At 43.7% G+C, this 23826-nt stretch overlaps 1 protein-coding gene across 8 annotated transcripts in view; it reads right to left on the bottom strand.

Annotated features, from left to right (window-relative positions):
- Positions 1 to 2035: 2035 nt before the first annotated feature.
- Positions 2036 to 23826, bottom strand: part of LOC121866828 (plexin-B-like) — a 441813-nt gene continuing 420022 nt past the window's right edge. For 2 of the 8 annotated variants that reach the window (XM_042366559.1, XM_042366561.1), the window contains exons 15-20: positions 20065 to 20127; positions 18140 to 18293; positions 17664 to 17873; positions 9776 to 10392; positions 9359 to 9517; positions 6889 to 8924 (exon numbers count right to left, since the gene is read on the bottom strand). In XM_042366559.1, the coding sequence (XP_042222493.1) occupies positions 8769 to 8924; positions 9359 to 9517; positions 9776 to 10392; positions 17664 to 17873; positions 18140 to 18293; positions 20065 to 20127 (1359 nt within the window). In that variant the 3' untranslated portion in view covers positions 6889 to 8768. Of the gene's footprint in view, positions 3110 to 6888; positions 8925 to 9358; positions 9518 to 9775; positions 10393 to 17663; positions 17874 to 18139; positions 18294 to 20064; positions 20128 to 23826 lie in introns of those variants that run through there. The other 6 variants (XM_042366562.1, XM_042366566.1, XM_042366560.1 and 3 more) reach the window with 5 other exon arrangements.

Raw genomic sequence — 23826 nt, 5'->3', positions numbered from 1 at the left:
ATTTTCTTGACTGCCTTCCTTACACGTGCCAGTGCCAATTTAGCCAGCGGGGAGGACATTCAGTACCGGATGAAGGGTCTTTTCAACATTAGACGGCTCCGGGCAGGAACAAAGGTGTTGGCAGCTTCCATTACTGAACTTCAGTATGCAGACGACCTGAATACGCCCTACAGGAGATCCAGAACATCTACGGAGATGCGTATGCACACTTCAGCCTTGAGGTTAATGTAAATAAGATTCAGATTTTCTTTCAGCCTGCCCCTGGTTCAGCCATACCTCCACCATCCATCCAGCTTAATGGCACTACCCTCTCGGCTCCCACCTGTCCACCACCGCGGACATCGATGGACATCGGATCTGATGTGCATCTCAAGCCTTTGGCAGACTCCGTACCCATGTCTTCAGCTGTAGGGAGCTGAAATTATCTACAAAGTTTCACGTATATCGAGCAGTAGTCCTCCCCACCCTGCTATATGGCAGCAAGACATGGGCCACATACAGGAGGCACCTCAAGGCACTTGGAAACGTTCACCAACGTAGTCTATGTTCCATCCTCTGAGTTCGCTGGGAAGATATGAGAACAAAATGCCAGTATTCTTGCTGACACCAACTGTAGGAGCATCGAGGCTACCATTATCCATGAACAACTACATTGGACTGGCCATATTATCCGCATGGACGACAGTAGACTGCCAAACACTTCCATTTACTGCATTCCATGTAGCAATTGTAGTGGAAATTATGTAGGTCAGACTGGGAAAGCATTACAACTTAGAATAAAACATCACAAGTATAATATAGGAACAGCATCTGAAAGCAATGCACTTTTCGTTCATATAAGGAACAATAATCATCCCATGGATTGGTAAAACAGTATAGAAGTGTTTAAACCAACATGTGTCAGAAAAATCTTCTGGTTGAAGCAAGTTTGATTCGGGAAATGAATTCAATAAACCTTAGTGATGGTCAGTACAAAACTGATATGTTACATGAATTTATTTGTCAGTGGGCCAAGGTTAAAAATGTTTTGAAAGCATTTGAGGTAGTTGTAGGGTAAATGAGTAGTGGTTCTCTAAGTTTTTTATCTTACTAGTTATGGCGTTCAATTTTTATAAGCTCTTCTTTCGTGTGCGGCGGAGAAGGTGGTGTCCGTGGATTGGTGGATCTCCTGTAATGACCTGACCCAATGTATATATATATATATATATATATATATATATATATATATATATATATATATATATATATATATATATATATATATATATATATATATATATTAAAATAAAACAATAGTAATTCTCTTGGCACTCGCTTTATTTGTAGTAAAGTTTCAAGATTTTACACAATGCCCTCATACTCACATTTACAAAAATACTTTACAATAACAAAAGTTCTCTGTACAGATTTATACAATGTCCCCAAAATTCTTCTTCGTCACCTCAATAGTAGCTGACCAAAGCAGTTTATTATTTTGCATAGTAAATTTATATAACTAACTATGCTGGTGGGACCTGGGGAGAGAGTGGCGGGTTCTGGGGAAGGGTGCGAGTTAGAACTGTGAGGGCAGAAAGTATAAAATGACAAGAAATAAAAAATGAGGGCAGAAATATAAAAAGTGATAGAGGTCCGAATTTCAATTATGTAATAGAGAAGTTGACATGTGAATGAAGTGGTAGTGTGGAAATGAATTAGTAGCATCAACACTAATTCAAAGTCAAGAAAAAAACAACTATGAAATGAGAAATTGTTTGACATGATAATAAAGGGAGGAGCAACCTTTACAAAAGAAGAGTTAACTAAATATATATCACAAAACAGTAAAAAAAAAAATAATAAAATCAATGAAGCATATTAAAGAAACAGGCAATAATGAGAAACACAGTATAATTGGATACTGTGACAATAAGTCGATAAAATACTACAAAATTTCTTCTTCCATTATACCATAAAAAGCAGTTTCCCAAAAGCATTTCCTCAACATGCAACATCCTCCAAATATAAAATTATAAACATACGTCCTAATATGTCAATATACGTACATGAGAGAAAGACCGAAGTCGTCTTAAGAGGGTAATAGGTGTCTATATACAAAATGTCTAACTGGATAAATTACAAAATAATAAAAAAAAAACACAGGAGACTAGTGGACAAGATGCATTGGATGGAGATGGGAGAGAAACTTATTACTCTCCGATTAGTCTCGGCAAAGCCCTTCACGAGTAGACTCGGTAACATTTTCATAGTCATCTTGATAAAGTGGGCGTTTTCCTCCTAGGTAACATAGCACCAAGCTTATTAAAAACAATGAGGCATTGGTGATCCAATAAGAGATTCCGTAACTCCAAAAATGTAAAAGCAGTATAAAAATGTATGACTGTTATATGAAATGTAGTTAAATACATTATAAGCTGGACTATGAAACATCCATATGGCAGTCATCCACTCCAAATTTCCATTACTATTCTCCCCATCTTGTTAGAGCATAAAAAAGATAAGTGTGTATGTACAAAAGTCATCTAATGCAGCAGCAGAGTTCTGCTGGGGAAGTAGTGCACCCTGGAGCAGTGTCCCGTCAACATGGGTAAAGCATGGCAGATTTGCACGTGAGAAGTGATTTATAAGCACTTTATGTAAAACAAGGAACATTGTATCCTTAGGCACTAGCACTAGACCACAGCGACTAACACATAAATATGAAATCCGAAGTATCACATTCAGCTTGCCAGAGGGCAAAGTTCATCAGTGTCAATATCAACTTTCGTAAATTATATACAGTAATCACCGTCGTAAAATTCATTTTTCAGTGACATACTGTCCCTGTGAATAACAAAATTATCCTTGGAAATAATTAAAATCCAATACAAATCACATTTGCATGTGTGCACGCAAACTTTATAAAACACATCAGTTCTTCATCTGGACACGTTATTATTGCACTATGGAAGAACACTTGTACTGATGAGAGTCTCAGTAGCTGTTCTTGTAACAAACAGAAGTGGTCCAGTATTTCTTAAATATCCACAGAAATTATGTCATCACGTCAGGCCTCGTGGCAGACCATCACTAGTCAAGATTGATGGTTTGGGCGGCCGATATACTGCAGGAACTAGATAGGTGACGAGGGACTCACAGCTGCCAGCTGGAGGGGGGGCATGGGCGCCAAGGGTCCTGCATGGCTGTAGGACTCCAGGATGTAGCCAATGGACTGCAGGCGGTGTGCCAGGTTCAGCTTGCGACAGTAAGGGTCAGCATCCAGCGACTCCAGGATCTACAGGGAAATAACATTCATATAATTTTTGTCTAAACATAATTTAATATAATATAAAAAAGTACGGTAGGTAATTGAAAATAAGGTACTGTATATGCCCCCGCTACAGCACACACACACACACGTACGCTTCTCCTTTGTTTACAGTTTATATATTTATTCATGATCCAGACACAAGAAAGAGTAGAGTAACTAGGTGTGGAAATTATTTTATAGAATTCCAAGCAATATTATTTGCACAAAACCTCGTAGCAGCTTGCCCGGCGGAACTCTAAAGCACACTCGGATATTTTGGGTGAATTCAACGTGAAATACTAGTAGCCTTTTTGTCTTGGGGAGATCATGGATTTCTTACTCTTAGTCTTTCACAACTAATAAACAATATACAGGAAAACTGACATTTGAGCAATGGTACCAGTAGAAGAAGTTACTTACCAGCTCATGGTACTTGGTGACGTAAATGTAGAGCTCTTTGAGTGCGGCCAAGTTATCAAAATGGCCGGTGTATGCGGCAGAAAGCTGCTGCATGTGCTGGCCAAGCTCCTGCTCGCTCACGGGCTGTGCTGTCGCTACGTCACTGTAGAAATTCTTTACCTGGAATCAAGAAAAGAAAATGTCATAGGAGATGGAAGTATGCAGTCAGAAGTTCCATTACTTTTAATTTAAATGTATGTTTATTAAAGTCAATACGAATCCCAAGATATGCCAAAACTGTGAAACGAGACACTATTTAACTTGATAGAGGGAGAAATTTTTTTTACAAAACAGAGTTAACTGACCATATTTCAGAATATAAATGGCCGTAAAGCAATGTCAATTAGGTGAAAAGTTTGTGTTTCAGACGTACACGTACCTGTGCTCTGTATTTTGGGATGTCTTTTGCAAAGAGAAGTTTATTGGAGGGTGAGTCCTTGCCCAGTCTATGCTCTGTAGTGGAGCAAGCATCAATGAATGTCTGTGCGATGACAGACAGACAGGAGTCCACAGTCGAAGTCTTGCCGACGTCGGAAATGAAGTCCGGGTTTTTGATGAAGTTGACCCAGAACCTCAGAGGAAGGCAATTGGATTTCCAGGCGTGGATGACCTCGGGGTCAGTAATACCATGGGCGCTAGCAGCGTCGTCTAGCAGGTCAAACAGCCATTTGACAGCGGGAGGTAAACCGTCATTGGCACTCAGAATGGTCCTAAAGAAGTCGTCGACGAACTGCTGGACGGTGCCCTTGGTGGATAGCAGTCGAGTCAGGAATATTTCCGGTATGGCTTTGTGCGTGCCATAAATGCGATCTCTGCCGTCCCTGGAGGAGCCCATAGTTCCTGAGGCGTTATCATCGGCTGTTCGCACCAGGTGGTAGAGATGAACACCTGGGCCGCTGCTACGCCCCACGGTGTTGCTGCCACAGTCGCCGCCACCCTCACCCCCTGGAGAATTAAGAGGCGAGACACTGTTGGCATACGAGTAGTAGCCTGTACCTGCAATTACATACAAGCCTCGTTTAAGAACGGGACACTAACACTTCACATTCATACACAAAATTATACTCATCTCTAGTTGATCAGTGATGCAATTAGTAGAAAACTTACGTTTAAGTCATAACAGTTTCTATGAGCATCTCAACATGAACAGAAAACTACATTTAACCCTTTAAGACCTAAAATGTCAAACTTTGAACACAAACACACACACACACACACACACACATACACACATACATACACATAAACACACACACACACACACATGTGGATTACCAATATACAAGCCAAAACGGACAGAATGGTGGTGAAAAGCCAAAGTCAAACATGTGGAAAAAGACAACAATAACCGGTTTTTCTCCAGTGGTACAAATCTATTACCTATACATTGTGATCCAAATTACCAAACAACTAGAAATCTTATCAAGATTTGTGATTGGCGAAGATCCTACAACAAGGAACAGGAATGAAAACGTACCGTAAAGAATAACGAACGTGAAGGAACGTGGTTGACGATCAACACCGAGTGCCTGAGTAACCGATGCAGGGAATCCGACTAATGAAGTACAGGAATCCGAAAACGACCTCCAGCACATCACATAGCCAACCAATCCACTCTAATACACGAATAATAACAAGTAAACACACACAATTTACTTTTCGGGAGAGTAGATTATCGACTTTTCAGGGAAGTAGATTATCGACTTTTTGGGAAATATTTCCTAATTTTCCGAAATAGATTATCATAGAAAACGGGAAATTTGTATCACAGAAAATGGGAAATATCTACTTGCTGGGAAAGTTGGTTATCTACTTGTCATAGAAAACCGAAAATGGGAAATAGAAAGTTATCTACTTTCCCGAAAAGTAGATTATCGGAAAGTAGATTATCGACCTCTTAGGGAAGTAGATTATCGATTTTTGGGGAAATATTACCTAATTTTCCGAAGTAGATTATCATAGAAAACGGGAAATTTGTATCACAGAAAATGGGAAATATCTACTTTCTGGGAAAGTTGGTTATCTACTTATCATAGAAAACGGGAAATTTGTATCATAGAAAATGGGAAATATCTACTTTCCGGGAAAGTTGGTTATCTACTTTCCGGGAAAGTTGGTTATCTACTTTCCCGAAAAGTAGATTATCTACTTTTCAGGAAAGTAGATTATCGACCTCTTAGGGAAGTAGATTATCGATTTTTGGGGAAATATTACCTAATTTTGCGAAGTAGATTATCATAGAAAACGGGAAATTTGTATCACAGAAAATGGGAAATATCTACTTTCTGGGAAAGTTGGTTATCTACTTGTCATAGAAAACGGGAAATTTGTATCATAGAAAATGGGAAATATCTACTTTCCGGGAAAGTTGGTTATCTACTTTCCCGAAAAGTAGATTATCTACTTTTCAGGAAAGTAGATTATCGACCTCTTAGGGAAGTAGATTATCGATTTTTGGGGAAATATTACCTAATTTTGCGAAGTAGATTATCATAGAAAACGGGAAATTTGTATCACAGAAAATGGGAAATATCTACTTTCTGGGAAAGTTGGTTATCTACTTGTCATAGAAAACGGGAAATTTGTATCATAGAAAATGGGAAATATCTACTTTCCGGGAAAGTTGGTTATCTACTTTCCCGAAAAGTAGATTATCTACTTTTCAGGAAAGTAGATTATCGACCTCTTAGGGAAGTAGATTATCGATTTTTGGGGAAATATTACCTAATTTTGCGAAGTAGATTATCATAGAAAACGGGAAATTTGTATCACAGAAAATGGGAAATATCTACTTGCTGGGAAAGTTGGTTATCTACTTGTCATAGAAAACGGGAAATTTGTATCATATAAACTGGGAAATATCTACTTTCCGGGAAAGTTGGTTATCTACTTTCCCGAAAAGTAGATTATCTACTTTTCAGGAAAGTAGATTATCGACTTTCAGGGGAAGCAGATTATCGATTTTTGGGGAAATATTACCTAATTTTGCGAAGTAGATTATCATAGAAAACGGGAAATTTGTATCATATAAACTGGGAAATATCTACTTTCCGGGAGAGTTGGTTAACTACTTTCCCGAAAAGTAGATTATCTACTTTTCGGGGAAGTATATATGTACGTATAGTATAATAAAACAATAGTAATTCTCTTGGCACTCACTTTATTTGTAGTAAAGTTTCAAGATTTTACACAATGCCCTCATACTCACATTTACAAAAATACTTTACAATAACAAAAGTTCTCTGTACAGATTTATACAATGTCCCCAAAATTCTTCTTCGTCACCTCAATAGTAGCTGACCAAAGCAGTTTATTATTTTGCATAGTAAATTTATATAACTAACTATGCTGGTGGGACCTGGGGAGAGAGTGGCGGGTTCTGGGGAAGGGTGCGAGTTAGAACTGTGAGGGCAGAAAGTATAAAATGACAAGAAATAAAAAATGAGGGCAGAAATATAAAAAGTGATAGAGGTCCGAATTTCAATTATGTAATAGAGAAGTTGACATGTGAATGAAGTGGTAGTGTGGAAATGAATTAGTAGCATCAACACTAATTCAAAGTCAAGAAAAAAACAACTATGAAATGAGAAATTATTTGACATGATAATAAAGGGAGGAGCAACCTTTACAAAACAAGAGTTAACTAAATATATATCACAAAACAGTAAAAAAAAATAATAAAATCAATGAAGCATATTAAAGAAACAGGCAATAATGAGAAACACAGTATAATTGGATACTGTGACAATCCTAAGTCGAGAGACTTGCGTTGGTCTAAATAAATACTGGACAAAATTTCTTCTTCCATTATAAATGTTAACCATGCAAAAAGCAGTTTCATCCAAAAGCATTTCCTCAACATGCATGTCACATCCTCCAGTTGTCCTAATATAAAATTATAAACATACGTCCTAATAAAAAATCAATATACGTACATGAGAGAAAGACCGAAGTCGTCTTAAGAGGGTAATAGGTGTCTATATACAAAATGTCTAACTGGATAAATTACAAAATAATAAAAAAAAAAACACAGGAGACTAGTGGACAAGATGCATTGGATGGAGATGGGAGAGAAACTTATTACTCTCCGATTAGTCTCGGCAAAGCCCTTCACGAGTAGACTCGGTAACATTTTCATAGTCATCTTGATAAAGTGGGCGTTTTCCTCCTAGGTAACATAGCACCAAGCTTATTAAAAACAATGAGGCATTGGTGATCCAATAAGAGATTCCGTAACTCCAAAAATGTAAAAGCAGTATAAAAATGTATGACTGTTATATGAAATGTAGTTAAATACATTATAAGCTGGACTATGAAACATCCATATGGCAGTCATCCACTCCAAATTTCCATTACTATTCTCCCCATCTTGTTAGAGCATAAAAAAGATAAGTGTGTATGTACAAAAGTCATCTAATGCAGCAGCAGAGTTCTGCTGGGGAAGTAGTGCACCCTGGAGCAGTGTCCCGTCAACATGGGTAAAGCATGGCAGATTTGCACGTGAGAAGTGATTTATAAGCACTTTATGTAAAACAAGGAACATTGTATCCTTAGGCACTAGCACTAGACCACAGCGACTAACACATAAATATGAAATCCGAAGTATCACATTCAGCTTGCCAGAGGGCAAAGTTCATCAGTGTCAATATCAACTTTCGTAAATTATATACAGTAATCACCGTCGTAAAATTCATTTTTCAGTGACATACTGTCCCTGTGAATAACAAAATTATCCTTGGAAATAATTAAAATCCAATACAAATCACATTTGCATGTGTGCACGCAAACTTTATAAAACACATCAGTTCTTCATCTGGACACGTTATTATTGCACTATGGAAGAACACTTGTACTGATGAGAGTCTCAGTAGCTGTTCTTGTAACAAACAGAAGTGGTCCAGTATTTCTTAAATATCCACAGAAACTATGTCATCACGTCAGGCCTCGTGGCAGACCATCACTAGTCAAGATTGATGGTTTGGGCGGCCGATATACTGCAGGAACTAGGTAGGTGACGAGGGACTCACAGCTCAGACAGTTGACCTGCCAGCTGGAGGGGGGGCATGGGCGCCACGGGTCCTGCATGGCTGTAGGACTCCAGGATGTAGCCAATGGACTGCAGGCGGTGTGCCAGGTTCAGCTTGCGACAGTAAGGGTCAGCATCCAGCGACTCCAGGATCTACAGGGAAATAACATTCATATAATTTTTGTCTAAACATAACTAAATATAATATAAAAAAGTACGGTAGGTAATTGAAAATAAGGTACTGTATATGCCCCCGCTACAGCACACACACACACACGTACGCTTCTCCTTTGTTTACAGTTTATATATTTATTCATGATCCAGACACAAGCAGAGTAGAGTAACTAGGTGTGGAAATTATTTTATAGAATTCCAAGCAATATTATTTGCACAAAACCTCGTAGCAGCTTGCCCGGCGGAACTCTAAAGCACACTCGGATATTTTGGGTGAATTCATCGTGAAATACTCGTAGCCTTTTTGTCTTGGGGAGATCATGGATTTCTTACTCTTAGTCTTTCACAACTAATAAACAATATACAGGAAAACTGACATTTGAGCAATGGTACCAGTAGAAGAAGTTACTTACCAGCTCATGGTACTTGGTGACGTAAATGTAGAGCTCTTTGAGTGCGGCCAAGTTATCAAAATGGCCGGTGTGGGCGGCAGAAAGCTGCTGCATGTGCTGGCCAAGCTCCTGCTCGCTCACGGGCTGTGCTGTCGCTACGTCACTGTAGAAATTCTTTACCTGGAATCAAGAAAAGAAAATGTCATAGGAGATGGAGGTATGCAGTGAGAAGTTCCATTACTTTTAATTTAAATGTATGTTTATTAAAGTCAATACGAATTCCAAGATATGCCAAAACTGTGAAGCGAGACACTATTTAACTTGATAGAGGGAGAAATTTTTTTATAAAACAGAGTTAACTGACCATATTTCAGAATATAAATGGCCGTAAAGCAATGTCAATTTGGTGAAAAGTTTGTGTTTCAGACGTACACGTACCTGTGCTCTGTATTTTGGGATGTCTTTTGCAAAGAGAAGTTTATTGGAGGGTGAGTCCTTGCCCAGTCTATGCTCTGTAGTGGAGCAAGCATCAATGAATGTCTGTGCGATGACAGACAGACAGGAGTCCACCGTCGAAGTCTTGCCGATGTCGAAAATGAAGTCCGGGTTCTTGATGAAGTTGACCCAGAACCTCAGAGGAAGGCAATTGGATTTCCAGGCGTGGATGACCTCGGGGTCAGTAATGCCATGGGCGCGGGCAGCGTCGTCTAGCAGGTCAAACAGCCATTTGACAGCGGGAGGTAAACCGTCATTGGCACTCAGAATGGTCCTAAAGAAGTCGTCGACGAACTGCTGGACGGTGCCCTTGGTGGATAGCAGTCGAGTCAGGAATATTTCCGGTATGGCTTTGTGCGTGCCATAAGTGCGATCTCTGCCGTCCCTGGAGGAGCCCATAGTTCCTGAGGCGTTATCATCGGCTGTTCGCACCAGGTGGTAGAGATGAACACCTGGGCCGCTGCTACGCCCCACGGTGTTGCTGCCACAGTCGCCACCACCCTCACCCCCTGGAGAATTAAGAGGCGAGACACTGTTGGCATACGAGTAGTAGCCTGTACCTGCAATTACATACAAGCCTCGTTTAAGAACGGGACACTAACACTTCACATTCATACACAAAATTATACTCATCTCTAATTGATCAGTGATGCAATTAGTAGAAAACTTACGTTAAGTCATAACAGTTTCTATGAGCATCTCAACATGAACAGAAAACTACATTTAACCCTTTAAGACCTAAAATGTCAAACTTTGAACACACACACACACACACACACACACACGAAGCTCCTCGGCATCACCATAGACAACAAACTAAATTGGAAACCACACGTCAGTGAAGTTATCAAATCCTCCAGTTTCCGTCTCCACCTCCTCCGCCGACTCAAGTCCCTCGGAGTTCCTGCACACGAGCTCCTCAGTGTTTACACAACATTCATACTTCCCAAGCTCACCTATGCCTCCCCCACCTGGTCTTCCTCCCTAAATGCCACACAACGTAAACACCTAGAAAAAGTGCAAAAGAGGCATGCAAGATTATTCTCTCCCTTCCTACTCCACATATCAAGAAGCGCTCAACACACTGACCCTTTCGACTCTCACTGACCATCACCACGACCTCATCTGCAAATTTGGTAAGAAGCTTCTACACCATCCCCGACACCGGCTCCTACTACCACCTGAGATCCCTAGTCCGAGAATTGCTGTTCGACACCACAACCGCATCCAGCCCATACGTGCACGAACTGATCGGTATAAGAACAGCCCAGTCCCAACCATTGTAAAATTATCAATAACTTGTAATAAATCAGTGTATTCACTCCCAGTAAACACTACTCCTTGCACTGTCACTATGTTGAAATGAACTGTAGTTTGAGCTTTTCCCCATCTAGTTATTATATGTCTTATTTGTGTCACTTATGTTACTTGTATATTATTTGTAATTCGTAACCCATTCCCCAAATATGTAACTGTATATTTTCAGCCTTCTGGCTGCCAAGCTCTTTCAATAAACCGTTAATTATTATTATTATTATTATTATTATTATTATTATTATTATTATTATTATCACACACACACACACACACACACACACATGTGGATTACCAATATACAAGCCAAAACAGGGACAGAATGGTGATAAGTAGATAACCAACTTTCCCAGAAAATAGATATTTCCCATTTTCTGTGATACAAATTTCCCGTTTTCTATGATAATCTACTTCGGAAAATTAGGATATATTTCCCAAAAAGTCGATAATCTACTTCCCCTGAAAGTCGATAATCTACTTTCCCGAAAAGTAGATAATCTACTTTTCGGGAAAGTAGATAACCAACTTTCCCGGAAAGTATATATTTCCCATTTTGTGATACAAATTTCCCGTTTTGTATGATAAACAAACACAAAAGAGTACTGTTATGTGTTCAAAGAGATGAATTACACTACACCAGCAGACACTTGACTACCAGCACTGTGGCGGAAACAGTGGGTGGTGGTGTGGAGATTCAATCATTCTCATGCTGGTGGAGTTGTGCGCCCCGGGTGAACTTTATGAATACATTAATAGATTATAACTTTAACAGAAATTAAAGTTTGCAAACTGCCTAACATTTCAGAAAAACAGACACGAGTAAAATAAGAGATGTAACAGAAGCAGCAGACCCTGGTGGAGGATGTGTTAGTGAAAGGCAAAGTTCCGACGACATCGGGAGGAGTCAGTTAGCACCAGCGGTAGTCTCTCAGTCCGCTCTAGTGAGAGAATATAAAGTTGGAGACAGCCTCACTACTCTCTCGCTGACAACGACAGAATCGAGTGTGCATCAAACTGAGAAAATTGAGTGAGAGAAGGAGTAAACGGCCTCTTCCAACGGGAACGATCCTTCTCTCCCAGAAAATGGTCATTTCTTGTGGTTATAAAGGATGGAAAGCTGATAATTGCCTAATACGTGTCGGTTGGAGGACCTTCCCATGCCCTGGCTGGGGCCATCAATCTCTGGCTCAGTATCCATCCCCTGGTGGCCCACCCCTGTAGCGCCAGCTTCATATTTCACGCTGATGGCTCTCTCGTCCACTGAATGACCAAACCTAGACAAACGTTGCCTCCAGACTTTATTCAAAGCCGAAAAGTGACAAGAAAAATAACACGCAAATATGTGGGGTGCACAACACTGGCCAGCCGGTGCTACCACTGCCACCTTAACAGTTCATGGAATGTACCAAGTGGGAAGGTGTGGGGGTGTAGGGAGGTGTAGGGAGGTGTGTGGGGGGTGTTGGGAGGTGTGGGGGTGTGTAGGGAGGTGTGTGGGGTGTAGGGAGGTGTGGGGGTGTAGGGAGGTGTGGGGTTGGGAGGTGGAGGTGTGTGGGTTGTAGGGAGGTGGTCTCGCCATCAGCACCACAACGCTCCACCGAATAATGCGCCCCACCTGAGCACACTGACAGGCAAAATGGATGACGCCTAATACTAAGAGGCGTCACGATGGGTGAGCACAGACTAGTCAACACCGCGCCACAGCCAAGAGCAACATCGCATACATTCTCAACACCAAATTCAACACACTCGATTCATCTGCACGACATTATATATACAGTAATTTAACATACTGAAGCGGAAACTGATATGATAAAACATCCAGGGTTCCTAACAGTTTAATTTTTGGTGTGTGTGTGAATGAAGCTGGCGGCCTAAATGTTGGACACCAGATGGCAGCACAGACCATTTGGTCAATGTTAAAATATGGCGTTGAAGAGGCGCTGGTCTACTCCTGCCATTTACTAAGCGATCGCATTACTAATGGATTAGTCGGGGAAGGGAAGCCTCAATGTGAATTTCAGCTCTCCTGAGGCCGCGAGAATGGCTTCCGACATGGGGAAATTAAAATCTAATCGAGATACTGAATTAAACGTGAGCCACATTTTATCTCATTCAATCATTATTTTTTGTGTGTGTAAAGCATCGTGTTTAAGAATGGCGTATACCACAAACAGGTGAAGGTGAGCTGGCAGGTTAACTAGAGCTATGAAGTACCCATTACCTCATTCTTGTCCTGTTAATACCGATCCAAATTTCAAAAGGACCAGAGTTTGATTAATCGTTTGCACTGTCAGTAAGGGCGAACAACCTGTCTGGCGAGGACTGGTTGCTTTGATAAATACCTACTGCTTATAACTACGACTTCAAACATGCAGCTCCACGTATCCCGCCTCCAACCATGAGCCTGAATGTTATATAAGCGATGATTGGTCATGAAAGGCAATGTAATTCAGGTTCGATTTCAGAATACATAATAAATGCTGTGTTTACAAGTCAAATTTTATGATTCCATTCAGCAAGGCTACGGGCAAATGTGTGGCAAGTTATGTAGCAGTGTTGTATACATCGTATGTAGGAGCGCCGGGAGCTACAGTACATATTGCCCTTATTAATCCTTATATACAGTATATTCTTTACGGTATTCATTTCGGAAAACAAAAAATGGTCCCAAATTCTATCTAAATCTGTCAATACTTTTTAGTAAGATTTAAAGTAACATTTAAATGGACCATCCTGTTTAATGACAAGTCACCGGACAACGCTTAAATATTTCTCAAAATTCTTATGAAAAAATAAAAAGTTGTCTTATGTCGAGGGAGAGGTGGGCGGGTCCTGATGATGAGGCTCACCCACCACCTTATTACCGTGTCACTCAACAGTCCTTCAACTCTGAGTAATGGCTATACTGTACATGACGGCCTATACATGGACTAGTGACTGGGACTACACATGGACTGGTGACTGGGGCTACACATGGACTGGTGACTGGGGCTACACATTGGAACTGTTTTCAAGATAAATTACCGGGCGGCTGCTGGGATATTCTGAAGAGCACACCCAGATGGGCAGCGGCAGATAAATCGGAAAGTGGGCGGCGAGCAGGTGGGTGTGTAAGGGGTGAGTGAGGGTGACTTGTTGAGTACCTGGGTGGTGTGTTACCTCCCACACCCATGATGGATCACCTTCCCCCAGGGCCACGGAGTAGTAGTAGTTCCCCAGACTAGCTAAATCAGGCTCGCTGCCCCTCAACCTGTGTTCTATACCTCACCTCCTCTACACTGTTCCCTCATACTGCCTGTACTGACGTCTTCACTACTATGCCACGGATCAAGATAGAGCCATAACTCTCATAGTCTTACCCTCTGGTTGGCTGATAGTCTTACCCTCTGGTTGGCTGACCCCCCCCCCTTCCTCTACCCTCTCTCTCAACGCAACTATAACTGCTAAGTTAAGAGGCAAAACTGACTAAAGTATGAACTCGGCTGTGTCGTAACGGACCAGCTGGTGCGCAATAATTGTTCTCGCTGGACGCTTTGGGTACACATCCGGAAGTCATACACACAAAAATTAGACAGATACAAAGGCGGTTCCCAGCTAAGATGAGGTCCACACTCAAGACAATTCCCAGCTAAGATGAGGTCCACACTCAAGACAATTCCCAGCTAAGATAAGGTCCACACTCAAGACAATTCCCAGCCGCAACTAGTCATTCTCACTACTGTAACATACAGCCACTCCTCTCACCATCAGTAATACAGCAAGACACAGGCGACAATTTATCCCAACATCAACATTCCTCCGCCTCTCCCACCTTTCTAAATGAATCTTAACGAGTCCCACTACATCCCTAACACTCCCCAGGAACCCTATTATGCCAAATATTACCACTAAAGTCGGCGCCCCCCCATGAGCACCAACACTACCGAGCGAGGCGCCAGACAGAGGTCCTACTCAATAATTCCGGTGGTGGTCCTCCCCCCACAGCAGCAGCCGTAAATCCTGGCGGAGAGATGTACACATCCTCGCCCTGAATCACTCATGAAAATTCATCGGCTGCTGAGAAGGAACTGTCGTAAAGTTAATTCAATCATACGGCGCGTCGGACAGCAGCCGTGGGGGAGCCAGAGACAAGCGCAGCCACGGCCAACACACCATCACCACTGCGACCAGACGTGAGGAAGGAGCGGGTTGGGGAGTTAAGTGCAGGCGGAGAAGGAACATGTGCAGAGCAGAGAGACGTGAGGAAGGATGCCTTCTCTAACGGGAGAACATCAATGCGGGGGTGTACTGTAGGTGTTGAGGCCAGGTGTAGGTGTTGAGGACAAGTGTAGGTGTTTGAGGCCAGGTGTAGGTGTTTGAGGCCAGGTGTAGGTGTTTGAGGCCAGGTAAAGGTATTGAAGCCAGGTATAAGCAGAGTCGTGGAGAAATATCAACGGAAAGTGGTTAGTTGGGTTCTGAGGTGAATGGAGAGACAGATGAGGCTAGTTCGGCGGCGTGTGGAGGAACAGTGGCAGGTCTAGGGGCAGTTAGTGAGGGGTGTGGAGAAACAGATCTGAGTGATAGGCAGGACGCTGGGGAAGGGTAGGAGGAAGGTAGTGATGTATTGCGTGAGTTACAGTTCCTGGTGTGGTGAGGCGGGGACAGGTGTGGGGCAGCGGGGGCAGGTGTGGGGCAGCGGGAGGCGGGGACAGGTGTGCAGCAGCGGGAGGTGGAGACGCATGGGGCAGCGGGAGCCTACGTATGTGATAATAGTCTACGTACCTACACCGGCCTGTTTCACATTACACTTACCCCGCCATTTTGAAACCGTGATATTTTAAATAACTCAAAATTACTAAAACCAAGAAAAAGATGAACTAAAAACCAATACAACTCATCATAGATCGCCCTTGTGTTTGACGATAGTAAACAAGACTCGTCCTCGCCTGTTAGTGACCCAGAAAATATTACCAGATGGGGACTAAATTCAAATATAAATTATTAAAGCAGTCGAGAAATTTCTTCGCCAGCTATACTAATAACACGAAGAGAATAAACGAGAAAATTTAAGTGAAGTAAGGAAGAAAAAATGTGTGGAGGAGAGCAGCAAGTTTCTCTCCTCCGTCCCTGGCATCACCTTCGATAAGACGGCATGATAGATGGGCCATTTGCATCTTGGGAGGCTCAGGAACTATTTCAATTAAGGTAATAGCCGAGAAAGTTTACCAAAGGTTGACGAGCACTTGAGCCGGGTTGACTAAGACTAAAGATTGACGGCAGCTGCTGGCTCGGGGACGTGGAGGCAAGGACACTGTTGTTATGAAAGATTTTACAAAACTTAAAATAGTCTTTCCACTTACTTAGCCGCGTTTTATGTATATAGTTAGCGCTGTGTGTGTGTGTGTGTGTGTGTGTGTGTGTGTGTGTGTGTGTGTGTGTGTGTGTGTGTGTGTGTGGGTTTTAAAGTTTTTTCCTTGTCAAATAAAGACCAATTCATAAAAATATAATATACCCTTTGGTGTTGGTCGTACGTGTGACCTCCACAAACCATCACCTCAGATCAAAATCAGAAACATTTACCCAGAAACCATCTTGAACACAGGACAACCCTTAATACGTGCACACACACACACACAACACACACACCCTCATATATCAGTGGAGGTAATGACTAGACCTGACGACCAGAGAACAACTTGGGGCAACATCTCTCATTTTTCCATACTGTATGATCACCATCGGTTTTCAATACAGATTAAAGAAAAATTGCAGGGGGGGGTAGGGCGTGGAGGGGGTGCTATCAGGTCAAGCTTATCAACAAAATTAAAACACCCCTTACATCAACACATCCCCCCCCCACCCACTCACACCCCTAACAGATCTCACACACCCATACAGCTCCCGCACCTACCACCCACAGTGCAAACAAATACTAAAGCCTTCAGTTGTAACCTGTTTATAAAAAAGGGGAGGGAGGGAGGGAGGGAGGGAGGAGGGAGCACCTGAACATCCCAATACTGTCGAGGGGCAGTGAGGCGAATCGTGGACACAGGACTTCCATCAGTGGTGTACAATATGGCCGCTACACACCACCCACACCTACCCTACCCAACCCCAGTACCCCACCCCATTCCTGCCTTGTCCTGCCCTACCCTACCTTCCTTCCTTCCTTCCTTCCTTCCTTTCCCTGTCCTGCCCTGCTCTACTCTAACCATACCTTGCCTTCCTTGTCCTACCCTACTCTGCAATGTCTTGCCCTACCTCATCTCCCCTACCCTCTCCACCACCCAGGCTCACCCATGCCTATTCTAAGCTAGACTCCAATGATGGGTCCCAGTCGGGTAAGAGATGGTCAGCCGGGATTAAGAGTTCTCGTGGACAACAACCAATCAGTGTTGCCAATATACCACCAAGGACTCATTCAGTGTTACCAATATCACACCAAGTACTTATTCAGTGTTCCCAATATCACACGAAGGACTCAGACAGCGTTACCAATATCACACCTAGTACTCATTCAGTTTTACCAGGTACTCACAGTTGGAGGAGAAGGAGTCGTTCTGGCGCGGTATGAGAGCCATAACGGCGGAGTCCCGGACGCCGTAGTGAGCCAGGGTGTTGACGCCCCGCCACCCGCCCACGCCCGTCACCGTCGTTCTGTCCTCGTCACTGAGCGTCACACGTCCTGCACGCCCGTGACGCCACTCTGCAACACCAATACCACACTCCTTACCCATGATGAACCAAACTGGAATCAACGGTGCAACACAAGTTAACCTACTGGTATTGGCTCTCTGTAGTTTGCCGTAATTAAAATAAACTAAACTTATGTCAAAAAAATGCTAGTCCTATAGATGAAACAACTTGACACTATTATTATCGAGAATAATATATACAATTTTGATCACTATACTAATATAAAACAAGATATTTATTATATATGGATACAGGTATTAAAAGATGATGATATAATTCACAAGAGATACAATGATACAGACTGAAGGGAAGACTGACCTAGGTCGACCTCGTGGACGGAGGGTCGGAGGGACTGTGGGGTGTTGCGGTAGAGGGCGTCCAGGATCTTGGCCTTCACCTGGTTGATGGTGTCACAGTCCAGCACCTTCACCTGCACCTTCTCCTCGTACTCCTCAGCGTACATCGTCAGCGTCTGTAGGGCGGCGGGAACACACACCACGTTACCCACCGGTACCACACACTCCTGGCAGTCTTAAACAGTCTAAATGACAAAGACTTTTGGATTGATCTACTTGATGCACCAACAAAAGTGTGACCAAACCAAGTAATAAACAAATAATCTACTGTGCGAGAAGAGAGTGACGTGGTGAGCTACTCGTGCAGAGCAGTACAGGGCTACTGAGATATTCTGACATACGATGCAATCATGGAACTAGCAAGAGTGGTCAAGGGCAGTTGTGAAGATTTATCAGTTACTACACTACAAGGTGCGGCCTTGAGTGTGGGGGCGGGCGACCACAAGGGAGAATGGGTGGCACATGGCCGGCCGGCCGCCCACCCACAACACCGCCGGTCACATTGAGAGTACTACTAGGAGGGCGGCTGGGCGCTGTTGCTCTACTTTGTGTTTCAACACCACTGTCACCCAGTCGCTTCCACCACCACCACCACCACTACCTCCCTGTGTTAGTGCTACAACACCCTACCGGTCAACGCTATTTTACCATTACTTATAACAAGTAAGTCAATACCAGCCCACATACTGGAGTAGTTAGTCACATTTTATCATCAACAGTTCTAAAAACGACGATAACGGGATGTTACGTTACTGCTACTCGGTAATACACACATGTGGTCAGTAAGAGCTACAAGACTCACTAGTATCGTCACCAACACATGACCGCCACAATACTAATAGGTAAAACTATCGCCCCTCCCTGTCGCGCCCCTCCCTGTCGCGCCCCTCCCTTCCGCGCCCCGCCTCACATGGCTTGCCAGTCTGGGAAGTGGACACCAGAGGGATTATCTCGAGCGTGGTAATGTCCCCAGGATCAAAAATTCGCGTCACACTACCAAAAATTGCTATGGTTCACCGAAAAATGACGCCTTCCCACATTAAAAATACGGAGTGATAATCTTCTCTACAGCTGATATTTGGTTTTAAACAAACAACTGAGTAGCTGAGTGGAGGTGATGTAAGGTGTGTTGAGGTACAAGTGTGGAGTGGTGGTTACCCCGGGTGTGGGGGGCTGAGCTTATGACTGTCACAATAACGACGCTTATAAATAGGTAACACAAGTCGGTTCTTAATCAAGCGTAAACTATGGTATTCAATTATTCACAAAGTTACGTTCACTTTTCTATTTAAACATTAAAAAGGTGGTTATTTTACGACTAATTATTTAAATTAATGCGTGAAAAAATATGAACGTTCTTAATTTCACTTGAGTGTGACATACAGCGTGTGTCACGACCCTGTAACACATCAACAAGAGCACCTGGCAGTAGATAAACGTTGGTGTATCTCAACATCCCCTCATAACAGAGCCACTAATAACCATGTACTGACTATTTCCGTCCATGAGGTAGTTTATTTTGAAAACATATGGTGAAAAGTCCGTGCGGTTAGCCTCTACTGTGGTTAATATTCAGGAAAGACAAGAAGACCGTGGTAGTAGCTTCGTCCACTCACCATCATGCTACCCAACCCTGTGGCGTTAAGCTTAATTTCCTGTAAAAACGTCTAACTATTGTATTAGTATGAGATAATCAGTTATTATGGTGTTAATCGCAAGTGCAGTGTTAGAGGATACTGGATAAATGGCCCGACATCTTCATTCCATCGACCTACGTTTATGTATGGCAGTCAGATTGATGTTTTACAATCTCAAATAAATGACTACATTTTTTGTGGTGGTATAAATGTGTACAAAGTATGTGTACAGCGCCCGAGGCATACATACACTGTAGGTGGTCTGGTAGGGAATTTTTTCATAGTGGGGGTCATCATGAAGCAGGTGGATGGTCTGCAAGGAGAGAATAGGAAGCCGATTACAGGTGAGTCAACAAATGGGCCGGGAACACCCTGTGCCCCGGAGACACCTGTGGTGGCACCTCCAGGAGGAGACACTCGCCGCCCACCCCAGCAGGACGGGAGACGCTCTTTCGTGCCAGGAGGAGGAGGAGGAGGAGGGAGGAGACGTTCTCTGCCACCAAGATTTACTGTCTCCAAGCCAAACACGTCAGTGCAGAGTTTCACAAGAGAAAGTTAAGAGGGAACCGTTGTGGATTTATCCCACGATCTTTGGCACAATGCCCAACACTATAACTTTACAGGTCGGCCTCCTATATGCTATGGGGAGTCATACATTATGAGACAACACGTGGCGCTGCGGCACACCCTCACAACATTCATTAGAACAGTAATAAACTAACAGGACATATTACAACAGGCTATGGCATGCAGAAATATAAGTAATACAAGATATAATATATCAAATGACTTGAAGACTACTGCTAGATACCGTCCGCCTAGCTAGATGGAACCGCCTAGACCTGGGCACTGAGGGGTCTCGAGAGGCTGCCTGTGGTGGGGCTTGTGACCGCCAGCTCGGAGCACTGCTAAATCTGCCTCGTTCTCAGAGCACACACACCAGGAGTCAGGTAGTGCACTCACCACAATACTCCAGGGTTTTTATTTCTCCCCTTACAGGAGGTACTTGTCAACAATGGTGGAGAAAGAACAGGGGCTAAAATGTCGCATTTCAGCAGTTACCAGTTACAAGTTCAGAGAGTAAGCATACCGGGAAGCGATCGAATGTGAAACCCTTTACTCTTACATGTCTGAACCAAGAAGGGTGCGAGCCCTTTTGTAACCGTGGAACATTAGATCCTAAATCTTATGTCTAACACACCTGTAGCTGAGTAACACCCAAACAACAACAGGTAGCAGCACACGACTCTCCTTACAGAGAGAGAGAGAGAGAGAGAGAGAGAGAGAGAGAGAGATTGGAATTCGTGTTTTCTAGTTATATATATACAACATTACATCACTGGTAAAACAAGATAGTAAGAACTTATCGCAGAAATGACAACTGCAACGTTTAACTTTAAGGATAATATAGTATATTTTTGTTGTGTATAAAAAAGTGCAAATGATCAACCCGAAGACAACATGCAACAAACTGGTCAGTCAGTCAGTCGTGTGTGTAAAGGTAGTTGTAATACGGAGTTATAAAATGGCTTGTATTTTTCTTCCAGGACGCTGTATTGATAGCGGACTCGGAGCTGGAGACGGATCAAGTCTACCCATTTCATTCCCAGCCGCAGAGAATGTTGTTTAAAGGGGCAGCATCTGCTGTCTCTCCTGCTGTTGCCACTACTCATTACAGGTGTTAGTACTTCCTCCCCCTGCTGGTGCAACTCACAACCTCTTGTATCCTCCCTTTAAATGGTTTGTGTTGTCCTCTTATCGTTCACTGGCCTGTCCTCCCTTTCTCCTGTCTCCAGGCTCCTTCTGTCCTGCTCGTTTTGTGTGTCTTTTGGAATATCGGTCCTCTTCCTCCTCCTCCTCTCCTTGTCGTCTCCTCCTTCTCTTCCTCCACCATCCCACGTCCAGTTGACCGACTGGTCGCTTTGGCTCATTGATTATGCAATTTAGAGAGATGGGGCAATTTTTCACGAGGTGCTCCACACGCCACCTCAGAATTAGGCTTCAACACGCGAAAGAAAATCCCAGAGAGGAGGGAGAATGAGAGAATAGAGGTGCAGGTCAGGTCCGACGCGGGGAAATGAGAGCGTGAATCTTGGTGACTTCAGTCTGATGTGTTGAGTGGGGGTCGGAAGGCGTCGTGCATGGTGAAAAAGGAAGGTTAGGGGGGGGGGGGGTCGTGGAAGTCGTCGGGGGCGGAGATTGCAAGGCATCATAAGCGGTGGGAAGGAAGGTGGGGCATGGAAGGCTTCGTGGGCGGTGAAAAAGGAGGTAGGAGGTGTGTGTGTGTGTTTGTGTGTAGTGGGCAAGATTGAGAATCGTCGTGGGAGGTACAAAGGGAGGTGGGTAGTATCTGTGGTGAGCGAGTGACGCAAAAGTCATGTGGTGTGTATGTATGGGTGGGTAGGTGAGTGGGCGAGGGATGGTAGGCGGCGAGGTGGCAGTAGTAGTAATAGTAGTGGAATAGACGATGCAGGGTGTGGTGGCCGACAGAGTGGGTACTTAGTGCTGGCATCCATCACCTACGTCACAACATCACAACACAACCCAGCGAGAACAATAAAGGGCAGTAAATGGATTGCAGTAACAGGGAGCAAGTTGTGACGAGAGAAGAAAAGAGTGGAAGGGGAGTGAAGGGGTCGTGAGAGAGGGAAGGCGAGGGGAGGAGGATCAAGAGATGATGTAAACACTAGAGTGAAGGAACACAGGGCGACACAACCACCACAATGAGCGTCCTGAGGGAGGAGATTTAATTAGCAGGGGTAGTGTAAGGCAGGTACAGTAATGCTTGATATATATGAACAATTCGAGAGAAATAACCTGTTCTTGTCGATACACCAGCATGTCTCTCTCTCTCTCTCCAGCCAAAACACTGGTGATGTACTGCGAGGTGTGTGTGTGTGTGTGTGTGTGTGTGTGTGTGTGTGTGTGTGTCTGTGTGTCACGTAAACATTCATAATCTTCGGCACCAACATGATGTCTCTGAGTGAAGCTAAGAAATCACGAATTATACTTTTGTTTTAGAAGATTTTATTAATTTGGAAAAGGGGGTGAATGGAGGTGTTATGAGGAAGGAAGGAAGGAAGGAAGGAAGGAAGGAAGGAAGGAAGGAAGGAAGGAAGGTGGGGGGCGTGACAGGACCTCCTTGGTCATCAGCCCGGCATCGACTGTCCCAGCGCCGCCCATCTGAGGAACGCCCAGTCATTTCTCACTATTCGCCATTCTTCATAAGGAGCCAATACTGTACCCGGCGAAAGGCGAGCTCCGGAGGACACATTATTGATGTTGGGTGGACATACACGGACCTAGCAGCGAAGGGGAGGAGAGAGACAGGGGGATAAAGGGGAGATAAAGTAGAGGAAGGGAGATTAGAGGGAGGAGTGGAGAGGGGTGCAGGAAGAACCTGAGAAACAAGAGGAGGAAGTGAGGGAATGAGGGGGGTGAGGGGTGGAGAAGGGGTGAGGGGAAGGGGTGAGGGAAGGAGGGAGGAAGGGAAGGATGGGGTGAGGGAGGGGGTGAGGGGAGGGGAGGAGGAGGGGTGAGGGGAGGGAAAGGGTGAGGGGGGAAGGAGGAAGGGGTGAGGGGAGAAGAGAGGAGTGAGGGAAAGAGGGAGGGGAGGAGGGTGAGGAGAGAGGGAAAGAGGTGAAGAGAGGAGGAGGGGGTGAGGGGCTGTAAGAAATAAGACAATGAAATATATTTAGGTAAGGATATGATGAGGCGATGAGTGGACAGATGAAGTGAGACCAACCAACGAGGGGTCATGATCATAAGAGTGTATGGGGGGTGGAGATGAGAGAGACTGAATGAGGCAGGAGGGCCAGAGAGATGGCTTGGTGTACAAATGAGTGACAACACGTGGGTCCCCTTCACTTGATGATACTCTCTCTCTCTCTCTCTCTCTCTCTCTCTCTCTCTCTCTCACGCAACTCTGCAAAACTATGTCGAGGGGGGTGGTAGTTCGTGTCCACTGCCAGTTACTGTCCGCCTCCTCCAGGGCCACACACACACACACAGA

Source organism: Homarus americanus, unplaced genomic scaffold (genome assembly GCF_018991925.1).
Source record: "Homarus americanus isolate GMGI-L3 unplaced genomic scaffold, GMGI_Hamer_2.0 scaffold40108, whole genome shotgun sequence".
In the NCBI taxonomy this organism is placed as follows: domain Eukaryota; kingdom Metazoa; phylum Arthropoda; class Malacostraca; order Decapoda; family Nephropidae; genus Homarus; species Homarus americanus.
The sequence above is the reverse complement of the archived record's forward strand: the minus strand, read 5'-3'. Positions and strand labels throughout refer to the sequence as shown.